Consider the following 25,901-nt stretch of genomic DNA (forward strand, 5'->3'; position numbering starts at 1 on the left):
AAGCGAAGAATAATACTGGCGAGCAGGTGCTACTTTGGACTAAGTAAGCAGTTTAGAAACAAGGCCACCTCTCGACAGACGAATATTACACTATACAAGACACTGATACCGCCCGTGTTGTAATATGCTTCTGAAGCATGGGTACTTGTGAAAGCAGATGAGGCAGTGCTTGGAGTATTTGAGAGAAAGATTCTTCGTAAAATATATGGACCAGTTTGCGTTAACGGAGAATATAGGCGACGTATGAACCACGAGCTGTATGACGACGACAGCACAGTCACACGCATAAAAGTACAACGCTGGCGTTGGCTAGGTCATATTGTCAGAATGGATGAAGAAGCTCCATCAAAGAAGTCTTTTGAAGGCAAACACGGTGGTACACGCAAACCGGGCGACCAAAAGCCCGATGGAAAGATCAAGTGGTGAGAGACACTTCGAAATTTGGTGTCAGTTTAGAATGAGCGCAGAAGATCGAGGCGCTTGGAAAGCTATTCTACGTTCGGCTAGTGGAACAAACATTCTGTCATAGCCATAGGGGATAACCACTGATTATCTTGTCACAATTCGAATCCGCCTTTACGTTCACTGTCACAGGCGGACATGTTTACATCAGTGCAACGGTGACATATGTGTAAGATCATGCAGATCCTGACATTAATAGATTGCTGCGACCGGATGGTATATAATGACTTAGATGAAAGATGTTGAATGACCATTTCATCTTTACTAAATATTATCGAACCTGTTCTGAGAGCGCTGAGGACGGCCGAGGGCCAACGGGTTTGTCATAAACCCCAGAAAGGCTGAGCTAATACTTTTCACCGGGAGGAAAGCTATTTGTTTTGAGGGAAAATGTCGTGGATGGGGTAGCGCTTCCGCTCTCTCCGGATGTCTGGTGTGGCATCGGGCTTAGGAAAACTGTGCCTTCTGTAGGATGAGAAAGCAGGTACGGAGTAGCGCGGTAAAGGCGTTAAATTCCATTCCCGATCTTTGCGCCTGTGTGTTGCTCCGAAGACATCCCTACGACTGAGGCAATCAGGCACCTGTTGCTCCTAAACTTTGGGTATTCTGCCTTTGTAAATCGGAAAATAGTAAGCTTGTCTCGGCAAAAATTAAAAAAAACAAGTAAAAGCGTGCTAAGTTCGGCCGGGCCGAATCTTATATACCCTCCACCATGGATCGCATTTGTCGAGTTCTTTTCCCGGCATCTCTTCTTAGGCAAAAAAGGATATAAGAAAAGATTTGCTCTGCTATTAGAGCGATTTCAAAATATGGTCCGGTTTGGACCACAATTAAATTATATGTTGGAGACCTGTGTAAAATGTCAGCCAATTCGAATAAGAATTGCGCCCTTTGTGAGCTCAAGAAGTAAAATAGAGAGATCATGAGAGAATCCGTCGTACAAAATTTCAGGCAAATCAGATAATAATTGCGACCTCTAGAGGCTCAAGAAGTCAAGATCCCAGATCGGTTTATATGGCAGCTATATCAGGTTATGAACCGATTTGAACCATATTTGGCACAGTTGTTGGATATCATAACAAAATACTACGTGTCAAAATTTATTCAAATTGGATAAGAATTGCGCCCTCTAGAGGCTCAAGAAGTCAAGACCCAAGATCGGTTTATATGACAGCTATATCAGGTTATGAACCGATTTGAACCATACTTGGCACAGTTGTTGGATATCGTAACAAAACACGTTGTGCAAAATTTCATTCCAATCGGATAAGAATTGCGCACTCTAGAGGCTCAATAAGTCAAGACCCAAGATCGGTTTATATGGCAGCTGTATCAGGTTATGGACCAATTTGAACCATACTTGGCACAGTTGTTGGATGTCATAACTCAAGACATCATGACTTCTGAGCCTCTAGAGGGCGCAATTCTCGTCCGATTTGACAATTTGAAGTTTTGCAAGTGGTCTTTCAACAACTATGTTAAATATGGTTATGGTTAATCGGTACATAACCTGATATAGCTGCCATATAAACCGATCCTGGGTCTTGACTTATTGATCCGCGCAATTCTCATCCGATTTGGCTGAAATTTTGCATGAGGTGTTTTGTTATGACTTCCAATAACTGTGCTTAGTATGGCTCAAATCGGTACATAATCTGATATTCCTGCCTCATAAACCGATCTGGGATTTTGACTTTTTAAGCCTTTAGAGGGCGCAATTCTCATCCGATGTGGCAGAAATTTTATACAACGGCTGCTCCCATGACCTTCAACATACGTGTCAAATATGTTCTGAGTCGATCTTCAGCTTGAAAAACCGCGCAAAAAACTCGACAAATGCGATCCATGGTGGAGGGTATATAAGATTTGGCCCGGCCGAACTTAGCACGCTCTTACTTGTTTTTCAATATTTTAATGGAATATGGGTTCAAACATTTGCCACGAGAAGTTAACTTAGTCCTCAACAATTACAGTCTGTCAATGGATATAGGGTGGTCCTGATTAGATCTGGTATTGCCCCCGATTTGATCTCGAGCTCAACAATTAAGAAATAAATTGTGTTGATTTGTGAAAATGTATTTTAGCAACACCTATGTTGGTAAGTTCCCAGTGTTCGGCCCGGCTAGACTCATAGCGTTTTTACTTGGTCATAATGAAATGTACATACATATGTATATTTGTAGCATATAAATATTCATTCAATTCAATGGAAACTACGAACTTTGAGATGGCAAAGTCATACATTTTTTATATTGAAAAATTAATTTACATGGGGTTGTTATTACCTGCATTACAAGGGCACAAACTTTTTCAACGTAATTTGTTATACTCACAAGTTTATGAGAAAAATATTAGTTTTCCCCATTTGATTTCAATTATAAACAAAAAACTTTGTTGGGACTAACAGACACCGTTAAAGGACACCCTGCCCCATGAGAGTGATATTTTTCTAAATATTTGCATCAGAAAACGAAGATGGTTAGGGAAGGGAAGAAAGATGAAACATTTAACCAATAGTAAAGTGAATACCTGGAATCAAGAAAGAGGAATTCCACATTTAAACTTTTTTCAACTATTCATCTAACTATTGAGTCTATAATTACTGACGTTTGGCAGATTTGCTTATAATCTAAAGGTTATTACAGGTGCTGAACGTGGTCCCCGTTGATTATTGGTCGTGTGCAGGACACTGTTATTAAGGCGGCAGACACATAAATGACTGCTGTTGCAAGGAGTCTCCTGTTGGCTCCTTGTAGGAATTTCGACATAGACATTATCATCGGAACGCCGATTGTATAAACACTTAGTGGCACAATTACAGTAGGTATTTCGTATGTTACGCAGACGTGCTTGCTGATGGGAATTATTGGTGGGCAAATTGTGTTTGAGAATACAGTTAGAATTGAGTAGCATTGGATGAATGGTATTCAGGCTGCTGGCATAGCTGTCAGGTGTGGGATCAGGCGTGGCTCTAATCAGATCTGGTGTTGCATCGTTGCACGTCATCGTAGAATGTTGCTGCGGTAGTTTATTAAGCAACCAATACGTAAGCATATCACCTTTTCCCTGAAAATAAAACAAAAAGATTGGAAAGAAGAGAAGACGGTCAATATAGAAAAGTATAAACAATTTGTATCTTATCTCTATAAAGCAAAATGATGTATTTAATTATGTCGCCCCAATAGCCCAGAAGGTTAGGTATGGTTTAAGTGACAGTCTGCCATCAGAATCACTTAGACGTTTTCGGCTATTATGATGCCACAGGAAAAGAAGAAGGAAGATGCCTTCTAGTTCCTTCATCTAAACCATCCAGATTGCTTTTTAAAATCCCAACAGTTTTCGAAAGTTGATATCAGCTAAATCACACAAGTTCTCAATGAAAGGAGTACCTAAAGTGGAACTGCTTCTGACTGCTAGCACGGGACACACACAGCAGATGTTCTTAAGTCTCTTCTTCTTCGACTTCTACACACATCTTTTGCAGAAGCCGATATTTCAGTCTGTCAGCATGTTTTCCGATCAGACAGTGACCTGTCATGACGGACACAATGACTGAGACGTCGGATCTAGCCTGCGACGGCAAAGCGGTAGACCTCTTCAAATCTAGATTAGGACACTTAATTTTGGAGTGCACACAACCCGCCCTTTGTTGCCCGTCGGACCTGATCCTGAAGACTTAGCTTACATTTCGCTAGAGGCATACCCAGCGGTAGACCTCTTCAAGTCTATGCCATGTAAAACTTCTCTCTAAAGAGGTGTGGCACTGCGGCACGCCGTTCGGACTCGGCTATAAAAAGGAGGCCCCTTATCATTGAGCTTAAACTTGAATCGGACTGCACTCATTGTTATGTGAGAAGTTTGCCCCTGTTCTATAGTGGAATGTTCATGGGCAAAATTTGCATTTTGCCAGAATTCGATCCCAGGCGTTCAGCGTCATAGACATGCTAACCTCTGCGTTACGGTGGCCTCCGTGGCAGATTAGTTAGGCTAAGGACGCACTCTGGATTTTTTTTTTATTTTGTTTGCAATCCATATCCTAGAAAAAAGCAAGCTATGAATTGTGGGCCACTGACGGAAGACCAAGAGCCCTTTTGATCCATACGGAACACACATACACAATCAAACACAAACTGTTATATGTAAGAAAGATAAGCTGAGGCACACTATAAAGGCCGAAACTGAATGAGCGCATTGGTTTTGAGCGTTGCCTTGAAAAATTCAACTCTGCAAATAAATTCCACAAAATCAACGCGCCAAAATTAAACAGTTTTTAGCTTTGACTCCTAAAACCACTACGAATGGCAAAATTCTTTAATTTTTAAACAAAAATAAAGCCTTAAGCAACCAATACGTAAGCATATCACCTTTTCCCTGAAAATAAAACAAAAAGATTGGAAAGAAGAGAAGACGGTCAATATAGAAAAGTATAAACAATTTGTATCTTATCTCTATAAAGCAAAATGATGTATTTAATTATGTCGCCCCAATAGCCCAGAAGGTTAGGTATGGTTTAAGTGACAGTCTGCCATCAGAATCACTTAGACGTTTTCGGCTATTATGATGCCACAGGAAAAGAAGAAGGAAGATGCCTTCTAGTTCCTTCATCTAAACCATCCAGATTGCTTTTTAAAATCCCAACAGTTTTCGAAAGTTGATATCAGCTAAATCACACAAGTTCTCAATGAAAGGAGTACCTAAAGTGGAACTGCTTCTGACTGCTAGCACGGGACACACACAGCAGATGTTCTTAAGTCTCTTCTTCTTCGACTTCTACACACATCTTTTGCAGAAGCCGATATTTCAGTCTGTCAGCATGTTTTCCGATCAGACAGTGACCTGTCATGACGGACACAATGACTGAGACGTCGGATCTAGCCTGCGACGGCAAAGCGGTAGACCTCTTCAAATCTAGATTAGGACACTTAATTTTGGAGTGCACACAACCCGCCCTTTGTTGCCCGTCGGACCTGATCCTGAAGACTTAGCTTACATTTCGCTAGAGGCATACCCAGCGGTAGACCTCTTCAAGTCTAAATTAGGCCACATAATTTTGAAATGCTCACAACCCGCCCTTTGTTGACCGTCGAACCTGATCCTGAAGACCTAGCTTACATTTTGCTAGAGGCATACCCACAGATTCCAGTTCCTCTGGAATGTGTAGAGTAGTACTTAGACTCGCAACCTCGCCTGCTTTACAGAACAGGCGAGGACAGTCGAGTGCGTTTTTTGAATTGAGAAATACGTTCTCCAGGGATTTAATAGCTGTCTGAGAAGATGTTTATGCCAATCATCGTTATGACATTACATCTTAGCCATTCCACCACTTCTTTAATTGCAAGGATTTCCGCATTGGTTCGGGAAATCTTCTCGATATGTCCAATCCAACCTAGTTCTTCAGAGTACACCCCAAACTCTGCCTGGCCGTCTAGTTAGGAGCCATCCGTGTAGAAGTCTGCAATTTCTACTACCAGAGATTTCGTGGTTCTAATTGGTTTTATCAGGAATAGTGGTACAGTAACTTTTATCAAAAAGCGGCTTAGGCAATGTGTAATCTACACTGCATGTAACATCGGACATTGTATCAAGGATAATACAGTGTCCGTAGTCACCGCATGATCAAAGAGAAAGCACCCTTAGCCTCGCAGCAGTGATCGCAGCAATTTGTCTTGCCACATTGTCCAGAGGCATTAGGTGTATCATTAAATAGAGTGCATTAGGTGGTGTTGTCCTTAGTGCGGCTGCGATGCACAAACAAGCCATCCTTAGGATCCAGCTGAGTATTGAACAGCAGGTGGTCTTCTAATGCGCAGTCAACCAGACTACTTCACCGTATACTATTAAAGGTCTGACAACTCAGTGCATTACATGCAGTTTACACTCCCAAGTTATGCAAATGGCTCTTTGGCAAATGTAAAAGGCAAGAGTTGCCTTTCGTGCTCTTCCAAAATGTTTGATTTGAAGTTAAATTTCCTGTGCTTTTAGTAAATGGAACAGTCCTCTCTTCCCAAGGAGACAGGCGCCACTGCAGGTAACTTGCATCGCCTGCTAAAAAGAACTACATCTGTCTTGCACGGAGTTACGCCTTGACCACTTTCGGTAGCCAACTTCGCTGTCGAACTTAGAGCTTCCTGCTATATATCTTTAAAAGTGCTGGGAAACTTTCCCCTAAACGTAATAGGGACGTTATCAACATACGTCACCACTTTTACAGCTTTTTCTTCCAGGAATATAACATATTACTAGGCCAATTATGCATGTTCCGCTGGTTGGGCAGTATTTATAATCTAAACTTCTAGGTCTCATGGGTATTTCTTGACTTCAAATATATTCCACATTGTTGGCATACACAACTTGCCAATACCTTCGGTTGAATGCAGTGTGTATTTTAAAAACATTAAAATTGTACAGCCGCACAGGAACTTAGCACAAAATATTTTTATACCCTCCACCATAGGATGGTAACTCCTCGAAATATTCGTCTAAGACCCCATAAAGTATATATATTCTTGATAGTCATGACATTTTTAGTCGAACTAACTATGTCCGTCCATCCGTCCGTCCGTCTGTCTGTTGAAAGCACGCTAACTTTCGAAGGAGTAAAACTATCGGCTTGAAATTTTGCACAAATACTTCTTATTAGTTAGGTCGGTTGAGATTGTAAATGGGCTATATCGGTCCACGTTTTGATACAGCTGCCATATAAACCGATCTGGGGTCTTGACTTCTTGCGCCGCTAGAGGGCACAATTCTTATCCGATTTGGCTGAAATTTTGCATGAGAAGTTTTATTATGACTTCCATCAAATTTGCTGAGTATGGTTGAAATCGGTCCATAACCTGTCATACAAACCGATCTGGTCTGTGCTAAAATTTTGCACGGAGTGTTTTGTTATGACTTTCAACAACTGTGCTAAGAATAGTTCAAATCGGTCCATAACCTGATATAACTGCCATATAAATCGATCTGGGGTCTTGACTTCTTGAGCCTCTACAGTGAGCAATTCCTATCCGATTTGGCTGAAATATTGCATGACGTGTTTTGTTATGACCTCCAACAACTGCATTAAGAATGGTTCAAATCGGTCCACAACTTGATAAAGCTGCCATATAAACCGATTTGGGGTCTTGACTTCTTGAGCCACTAGAGGGCGCAATTATTATCCGATTTAGCTTTAATTTTGTACAACGGCTTCTCTCATGACCTTTAACATACGTGTCGAATATGACATGAATCGGTTTAAAGCCTAATACAGCGCCCCCTATAAACAGATCTCCCTATTTTACTTCTTCAGCCCCTAAACTGCGCAATTCTTACTAGATTTGGCTGAAATTGTACACAATGACTTCTACTATGGTATTTAATATTCAGTTCAATTATGGTCCGAAATGAACCATAATTTGATATTGTTTCAATAACATAGCAATTCTTTTCGTTTATCCTTTGTTTGCCTAAAAAGAGATACCATGGCAAGAGCTCGACAAATGCGACCCATGGTGGAGGGTATAAAGATTCGGCCCTACCGAACTTAGCACGCTTTTACTTGTTTCTTATTTTTTCATTTATTATCTGTAGGATTTGTACACTCTTCTTTTACTTATGCCCCATATTATTATTTTCGGGTTATTTGTCCGTTTAATGGGAATTGAAAGAGCGGCGAACGCTAGAAACTTGGCTTTATATAGCCATTTCAGGTGCTTACCATACGAACTGTTTAGAGCTTTTTCATGTGGATGGAACAAATTTTTACCCTACTCCCATGTACTCTTCATTAGAATATCATTTTGGGCTACATGTCAACTTAGGTATGAGACGAACTCTCGGCATTACTGTTTGAATGTTACGTTCGTATACTACTACTAAAACACTTTCATATAGACTTAGATTTTTTTTAAATCGGCAAAATGTCCTTTCGAGCAAATTGGGAGTCCTTTGAGAAATTTTGATGCCAAATTTCTACTCTATTCTTAAATACCATAAGTTTGCGTCCCATGTTGTCATAAAAAGGTTACATGTCTGTTGGTGCCTTTTTGGGGTCAAAAATCTCTGAAAGTTGAATCCATATTTCAAAGTAAAGTTCGTATCTACTATCTGTAAAACCTTCATTGTCTTGATAGGCGGTTTAAGGAAAAAGAATGACCCCCAAACACTTGACGTAATATTTTTATGTCAGATTCGTTCTGCCTTTCATGACGAGGAGGACATTGTTGTAGATTGCAAATTTTGCCCATGAACATTCCACTAAGGGGCAAACTGCTCAAATATCACAGAACAGTCTGATTCAAGTATAAGCTCAATGATAAGGGGCCTCCTTTTTATAGCCGAGTCCGAACGGCGTGCCGTAGTGCGACACCTCTTTAGAGAGAAGTTTTACATGGCATAGTACCTCACAAATGTTGCCAGCATTAGGGGGGAAAACCACCGCAGAAAATTTTTTTTATGGCCTCGCCAGGATTCTGTGGATGCCACTATAGCGCAAAGGTTAGCTTGTCCACCTATGACGCTGAACGTCTGGGTTCGAATCCTGGCGAGACCATCAAAAAAAATTTCAGCGGTGGTTTTCCCCTCTTAATGCTGGCAACATTTGTGAGGTACTATGCCATGTAAAACTTCTCTCTAAAGAGGTGTGGCACTGCGGCACGCCGTTCGGACTCGGCTATAAAAAGGAGGCCCCTTATCATTGAGCTTAAACTTGAATCGGACTGCACTCATTGTTATGTGAGAAGTTTGCCCCTGTTCTATAGTGGAATGTTCATGGGCAAAATTTGCATTTTGCCAGAATTCGATCCCAGGCGTTCAGCGTCATAGACATGCTAACCTCTGCGTTACGGTGGCCTCCGTGGCAGATTAGTTAGGCTAAGGACGCACTCTGGATTTTTTTTTTATTTTGTTTGCAATCCATATCCTAGAAAAAAGCAAGCTATGAATTGTGGGCCACTGACGGAAGACCAAGAGCCCTTTTGATCCATACGGAACACACATACACAATCAAACACAAACTGTTATATGTAAGAAAGATAAGCTGAGGCACACTATAAAGGCCGAAACTGAATGAGCGCATTGGTTTTGAGCGTTGCCTTGAAAAATTCAACTCTGCAAATAAATTCCACAAAATCAACGCGCCAAAATTAAACAGTTTTTAGCTTTGACTCCTAAAACCACTACGAATGGCAAAATTCTTTAATTTTTAAACAAAAATAAAGCCTTAAGGCTTAGTATAACCTTAATTTCTGCTACCTTTCGATTTGTAAGGAATTTAATTTGTTTTCACTTAAACTGACTGGGATTAAGTCAACATTAGTTCACCTAATCCCAAGAAACACGGTGTTGCTGTCACAACCCTGGTAAAATTATACATTGTAAATTTCCTATGTCTGTGATCCATGGTCAAGGGTAAACAAAATGACAATCGGCCAAACAAGTCGCCTTAACAATATTTATTTTTTGTGCTCACCGTGATGTCATGGTGCTCCCCCACACAGTTGTGTCACATCCCTATTATGGGTGAATTTGGAAGAAATCTTACCTTTATGTTAATGAGACCCCTCTCGATGCATTGGTAACCACCCACAGTCTGTAGTAATTGATACGTCTCCTGGGATATGTGAATTCGCATGGCCTCGCTTGTGCTTTCCATACGGGAAGCTGTATTGACGGTGTCACCGAAAAGGCAGTAACGAGGCATCTATGGAAACCCAAATAAATAAAAATACATAAGACACTGATGTAGTTACGTGTATGTGCTTCAAAAGCTTAATTCAATGAAAATGTTGTAAAAGTTTTTGTTTTTCTTCTTGTGTTTTAAAATGGGGCCAACATATTTGTAGCGTGTTTTTCTTACGTCCATACCTTTAGACCAACGACGCCAGCTGCACATGGGCCAGAGTGTATTCCAATTCGCAATTGTAATGTGTCCATGGGCTTATGGGGGATTTTTAAATTTGCCACATTTTCCAGAAGGTGTAAAGCCAACGAAGCAATTTCACCCACATGCCGATTTCCATTTCGCAATGGAAGTCCAGAGACAACCATGTAAGCATCGCCAATAGTTTCCACCTGTAATAACAAAATGTATTACTCGTAACCCATCTAAAACGCAAAATACACAAAGTTTTGTTTTAATTGAAACTGTTTGACTATTTTACATAAAAGTGAGAAATAATGCATGTTGTAAAAGGTTGTGGAATAAGAACCGTTCTGACCGCTAAATTCAGGCGTTGAATAACAACCCACACCACGTAATTCAGCGGTATTTCACGAACAGAATGAAGAGATGTTGGTGGGTGGGTATAATGAGAGCTACCATTCTGGATGGTTTATATCGGCGATGCAAAGTGTTGCCAAATCGAAAAATCTTGGAAATAATTCTGGAACTTTTGAACGGATAGATATATGGACATGAAAGTTAACAGTCAATGTTGGTCGCCTCCAGCTTGTAAAATTTTGAATTGCTTACCAAACAGTAATTTATGGGCTGACCGGTTTGATTCTTCTTTTAGAGCTCGATAGAAAACTAAATTTTTTTTTTTTAAATTTATGTCAAGGTGTCGTCGGTATTTTTGTTGTGTATATTGTTGAACTATTTATAAACCGATGAACTTTTGAACGGATAGAGATATGTACGCGAAACTTAACATAGTAATTGTTGAGATGTTTCCCAATAAGAATGTAAAATTTGAGGACCCTAGTGGGTTGAGAGGCTAATTTATGGGGCTTGAAATTTGGTCACCTCGAGCATGTCAAATTTTGATTGCCAAATAATGGTTAATACACCGCGGCTCAGGTAGGGTGTATCAAGGATAACACAGCGTCCGTTGCCGCCAAATGGCCAATGAGAAAGCTCCTTTATCCTCAAGGCAGTGGTCGCTGCAATTTGGGTAACCACAATGCCCAGTGCGGCTGTGATGCACAAACAAGCCATACTTTGGATCTGGTTAAGTATTGAGCAGTAGGTGTACTTTTGAAGCGCCGTCCACCAGACCACAACACCATATAGCATTATAGGTCTGACAACTGCAGTATATACCCAATGCATGACACGCGGTGTAAACCCCCTAGCTTTTGCCAATGGCTCTTTTGCAGGTGTATAGGGCAGGAGTTGCCTTTCTTACCCTTTCAAAAATGTAGGATTTGAAGTTCAATTTCCTGTCCAGCAAAACACTCAGGTATTTTGCGCTTCCTGTAAAAGGAACTTTCTTTCCATCCAAGGAGACGGGTTCCGCTATAGGCAACTTGTATTTTCTGCTGGCACGGGTTTATACCTAAAACACTTTCGGTAGCCCACCGACTAGGCCGTGAATGGCTGTTTCAGTGGATTTGCCTTTACTATATGCATGCTGCTGCCGCGACAGGTGATCTCCAGGGATCTTTGCCCTAATATATATTATTCTCAAACTCTCAAGAGTTTTCAGCATAAAGGATGATGAACTGATAGGACGAAAATCTTTCGCCTTCGTGTGGTAGGGTTTTCCTGCTTTGGGAATGAAAATGACCTTCGTGTCCCTCCATACCAAAGGTAAATATGACATGCTGATACAAGCAGAGTATATCTTCCTAAGAAAAGGAACTAGTCTATCAGACACAGTTTGTAATTCAACCATTAATACATAATCAGGGCCTGGCGACTAAAAGGAGTCAAAACTTCTTATCGCCCAAAGGATTTTCGGCTCAATTTCCCTAATAACCTCCGACGAATGCATACCAGTGACAACCTCTTCTGGCACCACGTTGTCCATTGGAGAATTTCCCGGGAAATATGAATCAACGGGTAGTTCTAGTGTTTCCTCATTAGACATTGTCCATACATTCTCTGACTTTCGAATATACCTCACCATAAAATGTCTCGAGGACAGAATCTTCCTTAGCCTAGAGACCTCAGATGTATCCTCCACGGAGCTGCAGAATTCCACCCAGGATTTGTTTTGATCCTTTCTCAGCTCGCCTTTATATTTTCTTAGTTCAGCATTATAGATGTCCCAATAGTGTGGTGCTCTTGTGGCGTTTGCTCTGTTGAAGAGTTTTCTGCAGTCCTTCCTTAGACCAACTAGCTATGGCGTCCATAATGGTGGTCGCTGTATGCCCCCAGGCTAGGCACTAGAATATGCTGACACAAGCGAGCCATTTATTTCAGGACTGGCTACTACTAAATCTTCAGTGCTTAGCGATGGAAGAAGAAAAACATTTAGACTACTCTTTGCAAGAATACAGGCTCTGTGTCTCCCATTCCCCGTACCCATGAAAAATTTAAATCCCAGAATTCTTAGTCTACGAACCATTCTTCCACACACCCACGTCGAATCCCCCTGCCAACAGGAGGACCTTTAGTGCCGCCGAAGCTGCCTTACAATGTTGTAGTTTTATCTGTAGAAACCGGACCATAGTCAGGATTCAGAACTTCAGAACTTGTGTTAGCCTCGTCTTACGATTCCAGCAGGAGTTCATACTCACAAGATTAAACTTGTCATGATGAGCTTCCGTACGCATCCAGTGGCAGGTGAGAAAGCTGTGGAACCACTCTTCCTACGGACACTGGAGTCTTGGGGAGTGGACGATTTCTCCTTTGATGCTTCACTAACTGCTTCTGTCGAAGCAATGAGTTCCGTGCTTCCCCCGTTGGCGCACACTTTAAGCCCAGTCCATCTTTGTGACCCACTCACAAAGGGCTTGCCGGGTCCCATTTCGATGCCATCCCCTCCTGTATCGATTGTGGCAGGGGGATTTTCTGTCTCCTGTAATCCGCCAGACTTTAGCGATGTGGTCGATAGTTCCTCAGGCAAATGTTCAGCAACAACTGCTGAGTCGTCTCCTAATTCCCCAACCTCACTGCTTCTAAGTTTCAACTTGGTGAATCCGTAGGATACAATCCATTCAGACTTGTTGAGGTCTGCGACAGCCGGAATTGAGTACGCATATTGCATGTCTCCGGTCACCATCAGCGTCATCTAATCTACCAATCTTCCAGTCGGTGGTTGACAGATTGTGATTACATTCCCATAGTCTTCCAAGAAGGAAATAACGATGTTAAATTTTTTTTCAAAAAAAATTAAAGATTTTGGAATGATTAGACAATTCGTACCAATTTTTTTAATACTCGTACCTAAGTACCATAACACATAAACCGTTAGGAATATTCTAGACATTTTGTAGGTTTTAACTAGCTTTATCTTAAAAAAATAATCAAGCCGATCGGTGTATAAACGATTATTTGGCAAGCTTTAAAATTTGACATACTCGAGGTGACCAAATTTCAAGCCTCATGGATTAGTCTCTGGTCCCACTAGGGTCTCCAAATTTTACATACTTATTGAACCTCATCATTGGCTATGTTAAGTTTCATGTCCATATCTCTATCCGTTCTAACTTTGTGGTAGGCTAATTTGTAGGGCTTCAAAGTTGATCGCCTTGACCCTACAAAATTTTGTTCGTATTTATGGTCCGATTTTCAAATTTTTTAATTGATTTGGAAAGCTAATAAATTGTACTATTTTTTTGTTTCGATATATGCTAAGGTCCGATTCTTCAGTCAAAAGTTATGCGAGTTACAAATAAAAAAATGTGAAAAAGTCAATTTCTTTTGACAGCCCGAACTAAATTTTCTAGGGCCGATGTGACCAACTTTGAAGGCCCACCAATGGGCCCTGAAAGTTCACATATAAACTGGAATACACATCAGCTATAACCATGAAAAATTTCATGTAGATATCTCTATCCGACCAATCCCACTGTGCACTATGGGAAAAATATTACTCGTTTCACCGAAAAACATATTTTCAACCGTGCGTTGTGATATCCATGAGTTGATGGAACTTCGGTATTGCCATCTGGAAGCTCATGCTACACAGATGGATCAAAGTTTGAGGACAGAGTGGGCCTGGGAGTCTACATTGAGAACCCAGGGACTAAGATCTGTTTCCGATTGTCTAAAACATAATGCATAGGCAATCGTAGCGCAGAGGTAAGCGTGTCCTCCTATAACGCTGAACGCCCGTGTTCGAAAACTGACGAGAACATCAGAAAATTTTTCATAGTGGTTATCCCCTCAAATTCAAATCTGCACGTCCCTTCATGGCCAGAAAAGGAATTGAAAACTGCGCAGGATGTGGACATAATGGTCAAGCGGATCACGAAGGCCCTGAATGACTCGCTTGTGTCAGCATGCCCTAGTGCCAAGCCAAGGGGCAAACAGCAATCGTCATGGATCGTCAAGGACTGCAGAAAACTCTTGAACAGAGCGAAAGCCACAAGAGCACCACACGATTGGGACATATATAAGGCTGAGCAAAGAAAATATAAAGGCGAGCTGAGAAAGGCTCAAAACAAATTCTGCGTAGAATTCTGCAGCTCCGTAGAGGATACATCTGAGACCTCTAGACTAAGGAAGATTTTGTCCTCGAGACCTATTACGGTGGGGTATATTCAGAAATGAGAGAATGTATGGACAATGTCTAGTGAGAAAACACTAGAATTACTCGTTAATACACATTTCCCGGGAAATTCTCCAACAGACAATGTGGTGCCAGAAGAGGTTGTCACTGGTATCAGCATGTCATATATACCTGTGGTATGGAGAGACACGAAGGTCATTTTAATTCCAAAAGCAGGAAAACCCTACCACACGAAGGCGAAAGATTTTCGTCCTATCAGTTTGTCATCCTTTATGCTGAAGACTCTTGAGAGGTTGATAGAAACATATCTTAGGGCAAAGATCCCTGGAGATCGCCTGTTGCAGCAGTATGCATATAATAAAGGCAAATTCACTGAAACCGCCCTTCACGACCTAGTCGGCTATATAGAGCGTTCTCTCGCTGTCAAGGAATATACAATGGTAGCATTTCTTGGCATTGAAGGTGCTTTCAATAATGTTAAACCAACGTAAATCATGAAGAAGTTGGAGTTTTTAGGCATCAACTCTACCGTTAGAAAGTTTATTAATAACTTACTTATTAAAAGAAGCATTACGGCAGGTTTTGGATCTGTGGATCTCTAAATATGGGTAAGCAGAGGAACGCCTCAATGAAGTGTACTGTTTCCTCTACTTTGGAATATAGCCATTAACAATATAATATTGACCCTGGAAGAAAAAGTGTAAAAGTGGTCGCGTATGCTGATGACGTGCTAAAAGCGGTTAGGGAAAAGCTTTCCAGTACTCTAAGAGATATACCTCAGGAAGCTCTACGTGCAACAGCAAAGTGGTCTAACGAAAGTGTTCTAGGTATAAATCCGTGCAAGACAGAAGTAGTTCTTTTCAGCAGGAGATACAAGTTGCCTACGGTGGCATCCGTCTCTTGGGAGAAGGGAATGTTCCATTTACAGAACGTGCAAAATACCTGGGTGTTTTGCTGGACATGAAATTGAACTTCAGATCCAAAATTTTGGAAAGAGCAAGAAAGCCAACTCTTGCCCTATACACCTACAAGAGAGCCATCGGCAAAAATTGGGGTTTAGACCGCGTGTCATGCATTGGGTATATACTGCAGTTGTCAGACCTATATTGCTGTATGGTGTTGTGGTCTGGTGGACGGCGCTTCAAAAATCCACTTACTGCTCAATACTTAACCGGATCCAAAGTATGGGTTGTTTGTGCATCACAGCCGCACTGGGGACGACACCATCTGATGTACTGAATTTAATGGAACATCTAATACCTCTGGACATTGTTGCTAGACAAATTGCTGCGACCACTGCCGTGAGGCTAACGGAGCTTTCTCTGTGGTCATGGTCATGTGGCGGCTACGGACACTGTGTTATCTTTGATACAATGTCCAATGTTCCAGACAATGTGGATTACACCTTACGTGAGCCGCTTTTTGATAAAAAGTTCTGTAACACTGTTCCTGATGGAACCGATTGGAACTACGATACCTCTGATAATAGAAGTTACCTAGACTTCTATAAGGGTGGTTCCAAACTAGAGGACCAAGTGGGATTTGAGTTGTACTCTAAAGATCTAGAACTGGTCATATGGAAAAGGTTACCCGACCACTGCAGTGTGTATCAAGCGGATATCATTGCAATTAAGAAAGGGGTGGAATGGCTAAGACATAATATCATAACGACGATTGGCATAAATATCTTTTCAGTTAGCCAGGCAGCAATTAAATCCCTGGATAACGTATTTTTGAACACAAAAACCGCCCTCGACTGTCGCAGATCTCTTAACGAGATGGCTGAACAGTTCATAACACACCTGCCACTGTCTAGAACAGACCTCTCAGTCATTATGTCCGTCATTCCAGGTCACTGTCTGATTGGAAAACTTACTGACAGACTAAAGGTTGCCGGCAATGACTTTTGCAGAAGCTGTGAGGACATCGAAGAAGATAAGAATATAGAACACCTTCTTTGTATGCGTCCCGCACTAGCAGTCAGAAGGAGTTCCACTTTAGGTTTTTATTTCTTTGAGAACATGTCTGATTTAGCGGATGTGAACATTCGCAAGTTGCTGGGCTTTTTAAAGCGATCTGGATAGTACAACAGTAGGAACTAGAAGGAATCTTCCTTCTTCTGTTCCTGTGGTATAACAATGGGCGAAAACGTCCTAGTGAGTCTGAAGGCAGACTGCCACCTAAATCTAACCGATCCCCTCCTAATGCTGGCTACATTTGTGGCGTACCATACCATGTAAAAACTTCTCTCTAAATTCGAATTCTAATTCAGCTATAAAAAGGAGGCCCCTTATAATTGAAATTAAACTTGAATTGGTCAGCACTCATTTTTATGTGGGTTGTTATTTGCCCCAGTTCCTTAATGGAATGTTCATGGGCAAATTTCCATTTAAGTTTTGTTATGGCCAATCTAACATCCATGGTCCACGTTGAATACAGACCGCATATAATCTAATCTCTCGCTTTTACTTACTGACCTCAAAGAAGGCCCCTTTGTACTCAGATTTCAAGGAAATGTGGGATGATGAGTTATATTGTCACCCTATCACCCAAATTTGTGTTTGATTGTTACGAAATTTAGCATCCATGACAAAAAAATGATAAAAAATTGTTTCGGTGTAGTAGGTAAAGTGAGTAGGAAGACTGAATAGCTTAACATCGACCAAAACCAAATGAGTTACCAAGACGATAAATCCTTCCAAATATGAAAAACAATAGATTTTATGGTTTAATGGATTCTATGATTCAATAGAACTCAAACATAATCTGTGCAACAAAAATGACAATGTGTCCTATTTGAAGGCCACGCGCACACAATGGCTTACGAATATTTACCTTGTAGACATCGTAGTTGGATATAATGGAGTCACAACAAGTGTATAAATCATTCAACATATCAACCACTTCGAATGGCGTACTTGTGCTGCAAAGTTGGGTGAAGCCCACAATGTCGCTGAAAAGGATGGTAACACAGTCAAAACATTCGGCCTCAATGGGTTCGCCTCTTTTCAACGATTCCGCCACAGATCTGAAATTCAAATAAAAAAACCCACGCACACTGCTTCAATATACATGGAATAAAGTAAAGGTATGAGTAAAGGAAAAATGACACCAACATGCGGTTGACGAAAGTGGAAAAATTCGGTCAATTGTTAATATTGTACATATATCCTTTTAAAATTACAATAATATCATATGATATTTAAGAAACGATTCAAGGAAATGTTTACCAATTCTATTAGAGAATACGTAATCCTTTGGTTTCGTAAGTAGATCAAGTTTAATATCGAGAACATTCAATAAGGTTTATCGCTACTATGGATAAACACCTAAGCCAATAATCGGTTTGTTGTGCGCCGGGCCGAACTTATATACCCTCCACCATGGGTCGCATTTGTCAAGTTCTTTGACCGATATTTCTTAATAGACAAACAGAGGATACTGAATAAGAATGGCTATGCTATTTCTGCTATGCCAAGTTATGGACCGCTTGAGGCCATAATTGGTATGGCTGTTGAAGACCAAAGTGGAATTCATTGAACAATTAAATATTTAATACGTATGTCAAAGGATTTAGCTGAAATTTGTGCAAAATTTCAGTTAAATCAGATTAGAATTGCATCCTCTAGAGGCTCAAAAAGTATTATCGGGTGATCGGTTTATATTGGAGCTGTATCAGGTTGTGAACCGATTTTGGCCTTACTTGGCGCAGTTGTTAATGGTAAAACCAAAGCTTTCACCTCATGCAAAATTTCAGCCAAATCGGATAACAATTGCGCCCTCTAGGGGCTCGCGAAGTCAAGATCCGAGATCGGATTAGATGGGAGCTATATCAGGTTATGAATCGATTTGAACCATACTTGGCGCACTTGTTAGAAGTTAGAACAAAACACTACATGCAAAATTTCAGCCAAATCGGATAAGAATTGCTCCCTCTAGAGGCTCAAGAAGTCATGATCCGAAATCGGTTTAGATAGGAGCTATATCAGATTATGAACCGATTTGAGCCATAGAGTTGTTGTAAGTAAAAATAAACACTTGGTGCCAACCAACCGACCGCCACTAATAAAAATTATTTATGTAAAATTGTAAGCACTTAGATTTACTCCTTCGAAAGTTATCGTGCTTTCGATAGATGGACGGACAGACGGACGGACAAGGCTTAATCTGCTAAGAATGCCAAGACGATTAAGAATATATATACCTTGTTGGGTCCCAGATTAATATTTCGATCTGTTACAAAAGGAATGACACACTGATCCAATCCTTAGACCAGTACCGGGTGGACCAGTTCCTTAGAGACTAGATAAACCATATGCTAAGAAACAGATGGATAAATCGTGGATCCCATGACCTAAATATAAGGGGGAAAGTGGCACAGGGCACATCACAGGGGGAATTTTTTCGCCACCACCATAAATAACCTATTATGGATGCTAACTGAGGAGAGATTTGAACCCGTATGCTACGCAGATGATGTTATAATACTTCTAAGAGGTAAGGATCCGAATTAGCTATGTAGAAGTGTCAAAAGATTATATATATATATATATATATATATATATAATTTAGGCGACGATAGGAAACCTGGAAGGAATGGAAGTGGTTTCCGATCGGAAATCTGAGACGACACTTGAGGTGGAGTGCGAGGCACTGCTACCTGTGGCATAGTCTTCGATTAACGGAACCCTAGTATTGCCATCTTGAATATCACGTTACACGAATGGATCCAAGCTAGAGGATAGAGTGAGCCTGGGAGTCTACATTAAGAACCCAGGGACTGAGATCTGCTTTAGACTGCCTTTGCATAATACGGTCTTGCAGGCGGATGGGCTATGAACGCATGTAACATTGTGGAACAGCGAAACGGTAGGTAGGACGAATAAATTGGGAGGGGGAGATTCGAATTGTGAGAAGACGAGGCTTTTACTGAAAGGAAGCAAGCAGAAGGTCAGTAAAGCTTTCGGTATCATAACAGAACACATAGGACACACTTATGCAAAATCGATGCGGCAAGTGATAGCATTTGTAGAGCATGCGGGAAAGATGATAATGCCATTGCCGTGGCATGGAAAACAATAAGGGATTTTTTAAGCAGTACGGAAATCCTGACTTAAATTTTCTATTTCGAGGTTACTTTTTTACTATTTAGAGCGTACAACAAGCCGTTTACTGGCTTAGATGTATGTCCCTTTTCAACCTTTCAACCTAATTAAAAAAGGTATAATAAAATGATTTGAAATAAAAATAAGTATAAAGGCGTTAAGTTCGGCCGGGCCGAACTTTGGATACCCACCACCTCGGGTATATATGTAAACCACCTTTCGTCAAAATCCGGCGAAAAATGCATACCTTATGCCCCATAGCCGCTTTATCGAAATATTTTCCGATTTGGGCCAAATACTTCAAGATTCAAGTTATGGTTCAATTGTGTATAACAAAATATTGGTCTTTTTAGTAGCTATATCTAAAAATAAACCAATCTGAACAATATATGACAGGGATGCCAAAAAGCCTAACATAAGTCACTGTGTCAAATTTCAGTGAAATCGGACAATAAATGCGTCTTTTATGGAACCGATTTGAGCCAACTTTCAGAAAAATATCGAAGGGCCTAACACAAGTCACTGTCCCACATTTCGGCGAAATCGGGCAATAAATGCGCCTTTTATGGCCCCAAAACATTAAATCGCGAGATCGGTCTATATGGCAGTTATATGCAAATTTTTCTCGATCTAGGCCAAATTGCAGAAATGTGTCGAGGGACATAACTTAACTCACTGTCCCAAATTTCGGCGAGATCGGACAATAAATTCGCGTTTTATGGGCCCAAAACCTTAATTCGAGAGATCGGTCTATATGGCAGCTATATTCGAATCTGGACTCATCTAGACCAAATTGAAGACGGATGTCAGAGGGCGTAACACAATTGGACAATAAATGCACCTTTTAAAGGACTAAGACCCTAAATCGGCGGATCTGTCTATATGGCAGCTATATCTAAATCTAGACTGATCTGGGCCAAAGTGAAGGATACCCACCACCTGGGGTATATATGTAAACCTCCTTTCGTCATTATCCGGTGAAAAATGCATAATTTATGCCCCCATAGGACCAAATTTGGCACGGTAATTGAATGGTCTAATGGTTCAATTTTGTGGAACAAAATATTGGTCTTTTTGGTAGCTATATCCAAATATAGACCGATCAGAATCATATAAGACACGTATGTCGAAAAGTCGTACATAAGACACTGTGCCAAATTTCAGCGAAATCGGACAATAAATGCGCCTTTTATGGGCCCAATACGTTAAATTGAGAGATCGGTCTATGTGGCAGCTATATTAAAATCTGGAGCGCCCAGGCCAAATTGTAGAGGGATGTCAAGTGACCCAACACGACTCACTGTCCCATATTTCAGCAAAATCGGATAATAAATATGGTTTTTATGGGCCAAAGACCCTAAATCATCGGGTCGGTCTATATGGGGGCTATATCAAGATATTGTCCGATATAGCCCATGATCGAACTTATGGACAAAAAAGGAATCTGTGCAAAGTTTCAGTTAATTATCTCTATTTCTAAAGACTAGCGTGATTTCTACACACAGACGGACGGACATGGTTAGATCGTCTTAGATTTTTACGCTGATCAAGAATATATACACTTTATAGGGTCGGAAATGGATATTTCGATGTATTGCAAACGGAATGACAGAATGAATATACCTCCATCCTTCGGTGGTGGGTATAAAAAATTAACAATAAAATAATTAAAACAAGTAAGAGCGGCCGGGCCGAATCTTATATACCCTCCACCATTGATCGCATTTGTCGAGTTCTATGCGCGGTATCTCTTTTTAGACAAACATAGAATATTGAATAAGAACTGTTATGCTATTGGAGCTATATCAAGTTATAGTCCGATTCGGATCATAAATAAATGCTGAACATTGTAGAAGTCATTGTATAATATTTCAGTTCATTCGGATAAGATTTGCGCCTTATAGGTGCTCAAGAAGCAAAATGGGGAGATAGGTTTATATGGGAGCTGTATCAAGCTATTGGTCGATTCAGACCATATTGGACACGTATGTTGAAGGTCATGAAGCCGTTGTACAAAATTTACGCAAATCGAATGAGAATTGCGCCCTCTATTGGCTCAAGAAGTCAAGATCCCAGATCGGTTTATATGGCAGCTATATCAGGTTCTATACCGATTTACGCCATACTTAGCACATTTATTGGAAGTAATAACAAACTTTTCAAATAGAAAAATAAAAAAATAAAAATATAATTAGATAAAAAATATAGTAAAATTAAAAAAAAAATTAAATAATAAAAAATTTTAGTAAAATAATAAAAATAAATACTTAAATAATAAAAAGATTTAAAATAATAAAAACATTCAAAATAATAAAATGTTAAAAAAAGTAAAAGCCCGTTAGGTTCGACCGGGCCCAATCGTATATACCCTTAGGTTAGGTTGAAAAGAGGGTGCAGATTTTAATCCGCCCCATGCCACTATGGACATACCCCTAAGCCAGTAATCAGCTTGTTGTGCGCTCTAAAAACTATAAAGTAATCTCTTAGAAGAAAATTTTAAGTTAGGAATTGCTTGCTACTTACAAAATCCTTAATTTTTTTCAATACCACTCCCCTAAGTTGGTTCATGTCTGGTATTGTGTCTCCACATAAGTGCCAGTATCTGTTAGACGCGAAAGCCGGGCAATGACAAAGGAAATGCTCCAACGTCTCATCATCTTCCCCGCAGTCCCTACCCATGCTATCACTTGCCGCACTGATTTTACATAAGTGAGATCGTAGTCCTATGTGTCCCGTTATGATGCCAATAGCTATACTGATTGCATGTGGATTGCATGTAACAAGTACTTTAAATGACTTTTTAAAATATTAGTCTCCGGTACTTAGGTAGGGACACAACTTAGGGGCGTGATATGGAAAACAATTAAGGATTTTGTATGTAGCACGGAATTCTTATCTTAGATTTTCTTTTTGAGGTTACTTTTTAGTTGTTGTCGTTGTAGCCATATTTGCATGTGGAGGTGGCGATCCTCGTCAAACTCTAATAGGTGGCCAAGTTCGTTCCGGTCTATACGCCTGATCGCCGCGGGAACATGATAGCCATTGGTTATTTAAAGACGCCAATAACTCGCTTTGCTGTATCGAGAATCATAGACACTCAGCATTTAAGCAAGAGCCGGTGCCACTTGGCCTCTCACTGAGACTCCCCACTCGATACCGCTGATTGTCCGCGACTGCAGTTGCAGCTACTCCGTATGAAGCATTCCACTATCCGCAAGCTGTGGACCCAGGCCCGGTAGCTCCCAGCTAAGCTTCTCGTGATAACGAAAAACGCCATTCGAATTGGAGCCCAATGCTCCAACTCGTGTGGTGTTCATAGTTATCTAGTGCCACAATTATTTTTAGAAATTAGAGCGTGGAATAATATCCGCACCCTCTTTTTAACCTACCTTACCTATTCATTTCTTTTTAATATTTCGCCGCTTTTTTCCAAACATTCAATACATTTTGTTTGAATGGATGCTACATACAGTTAACCTAAATACTGGCGTTGTCTTATGTAGAGGACTACCATGTTAAGTTTTGAAGTAAGGTTCGATTCGGGAAGGGTTCCATAGACGGGACAATGAGGCAGAGATATGCCCAAAAAAATCTGGGAATTCAGGTTCCTTTATGCAGCCTTCATGCATTAGAGTTACGTTGTATACTTACATGAGTGTGATATTAACCAGAAAAAATATGAAGTTTGAACGAACGATGGCAATGTGTGTTCGTCGAGGGCCAAATCCAAAAAGAGGAACTTGGTTTTGAGTCGAGCTCGCAGGCTACATCATGCCAAGAAGAACAAGATGAATGTATAGCCATCCTTTCGCAAAAACATTCCTTAATCGATTACAATTCCTACGTTAATCTAGAACAATGTAACGGTCAGTTAAATCACAATAGCAATTCCTGTATTCAACTGAGAGATATGAGAATAATTGAAATTCAAGTCTTTTTCCTGGTATAAAATGTATTCAACTTAGAGATTTGGGAATAAAGAGGGGGGAATAAGCTTCAAAATATATTCAACTTAAGGCCATTTAGAGATATCAAAAGGAGGAATTATTGTAGCTTGAACAGACGTTCACGAATATCCTAAATATTCAGTGAAGCCGTTATTTTGGTGTAGGTGCCTATGAAATGATAGCAGGTGATTGAAACTGCGACATTCTACACCATGGACATGGGACGGTGTAGGAAATTTCCCACTCTCTGTAGACAACACCATTACAAACGAAAACTACACCTGGTGGTGGGGTAGAATTTTTTTTTGGACAAACGAACACAAAATTTCGATTTCAGTGCGACATGTCGAAAAAACGCTACACTTTATTGCACAATCGAAATCACCATGATTAGCATCAAATAGTTTATCGTCCATAGCCCACACCTTGCTTAGGTTTTTTTATACGTACCTTGGTAACATTTGATACAGCAACATATCAGTTTTTTTCTTCTCTTCATAAAGTTGGTTGGTGCGCTCTTGTACTAAACCCTCTAAATTATAAGCATATTTCTCCATTATGGACAGCATGTTATCAAATATGTTCGGTTTCCTGGAATTGAAAAAAATAAATGATGGTATGGCACTTTGTTGCTAATCATCATAGTGAAATAAAATTACAACACATTCAAAGCAAAATATTGCAAGGCTGATTTTGTAATTTGAAAATGATTTCCCATTCGCTCTTATCCGATAAATTCCCACTCGACCACTATGGAGATGAAAATGTGTTGCAATTTCACACTTCAAAACGATGAATGTTACAATTATTTATTTCGATTGATTTTACGAGCAATAATATGTGGGCAATATTTCCACTTCAATGAGTGTAATGCATATTTTGAAATTAGAATTTTTGTTGTGGCACAATGTGGAGTTGTTAAATCTTTTTTTATACCTTACTCATATAAAGTTTATATTATAAATCAAAACTTACAATCCTGCTTGTAGCTCTTTAAGTTTCATGCGAACTAATCGAATGTCTGGACGTAATTCTGGATCTTCTTCCCAGCAAGAACGAAGGCATTGTCGCACATATTCAGGTATATCCAGTTGTGATAGCGATGGACGGAATACTCCATGGTGTAATAGTTCTGGTTGCTTAACGAAAGCTATGATTTCTGGAAAAAAAATAAATAAATTACAAGAAAAATTAATTAATCAAAATGTTGGCAAATTCAAAAAGGTCGATTTATAAGTTGGTATAATTTTCGATAGATAGCTGACATAAAATAATTATACCCTACATCACTACTGTGGTACAAGGTATTATAACTTAGTGCATTGGCTTGTAACACCTAGAAGGAAGAGAGATAGTCCCATTGGTAAGTATACCGATCGACTCAGAATCACTTTCTGATTTGATTTAGCAAAGTCCGTCTGTCTGTCCGTCCGTCTATGTCAATTTGTGTACAAACAACACCCACAGTTTTCATCCGATCCGACATATTTTTCGGCCTAGAGACGAATCCTATTGAAATTGGAAAAAATCGGTTCAGATTTAGATATAACTCCCATATATATGTTCGTCCGATTTGCAGTAATAATGCAATCAAATGGTAATTTGTTAACCGATTTTCTTGAAATTTAGCAGGAATTGAATTTCATAGAAATTCGTTTAGATTTAGATATAGCTCTCATATATATATATATATCGCCCCATGTTCACTTCTAGAACCACTGCAAGCGCATTTATTGACCACTCTAGCCAAAATTTTGCACAACGCTTTCCTTGACGACTTTTACAATATCTATAAAGTTTAGTTTAAATCGGTTTAGATTTAAATATAGTTCCTATATATATGTTCGTCCGATTTGCAGTAATAATGCAATAAAATTGTAATTTATTAACCGATTCTCTCGAAATTTGGCAGGAAGGATTTTCTCTTGACTCTCGACATTACTGGTGAAATCGGTTCAGATTTAGATATATATATATATATACTAGATGGACAGGGTCCGCTCCGC

General features: G+C 40.1%; 1 protein-coding gene across 2 annotated transcripts in view; it reads right to left on the reverse strand.

Moving 5' to 3' along the window:
- Positions 1 to 25,901, reverse strand: part of LOC106088699 (guanylate cyclase 32E) — a 186,606-nt gene that overhangs the window by 23,699 nt on the left and 137,006 nt on the right. The window contains exons 16-22 of one of the 2 annotated variants that reach the window (XR_009397617.1): positions 24,871 to 25,054; positions 24,346 to 24,486; positions 17,679 to 17,871; positions 10,309 to 10,515; positions 9,986 to 10,144; positions 3,070 to 3,528; positions 2,796 to 2,991 (exon numbers count right to left, since the gene is read on the reverse strand). Coding sequence is in view for 1 of the 2 variants with exons in the window: in XM_059364804.1 (XP_059220787.1) it covers positions 3,085 to 3,528; positions 9,986 to 10,144; positions 10,309 to 10,515; positions 17,679 to 17,871; positions 24,346 to 24,486; positions 24,871 to 25,054 (1,328 nt within the window). In the remaining variant the exon portion in view is untranslated. Of the gene's footprint in view, positions 1 to 2,683; positions 2,992 to 3,069; positions 3,529 to 9,985; positions 10,145 to 10,308; positions 10,516 to 17,678; positions 17,872 to 24,345; positions 24,487 to 24,870; positions 25,055 to 25,901 lie in introns of those variants that run through there. The other variant, XM_059364804.1, reaches the window with a different exon arrangement.

This window comes from Stomoxys calcitrans, chromosome 3, assembly GCF_963082655.1.
Source record: "Stomoxys calcitrans chromosome 3, idStoCalc2.1, whole genome shotgun sequence".
NCBI lineage: Eukaryota > Metazoa > Arthropoda > Insecta > Diptera > Muscidae > Stomoxys > Stomoxys calcitrans.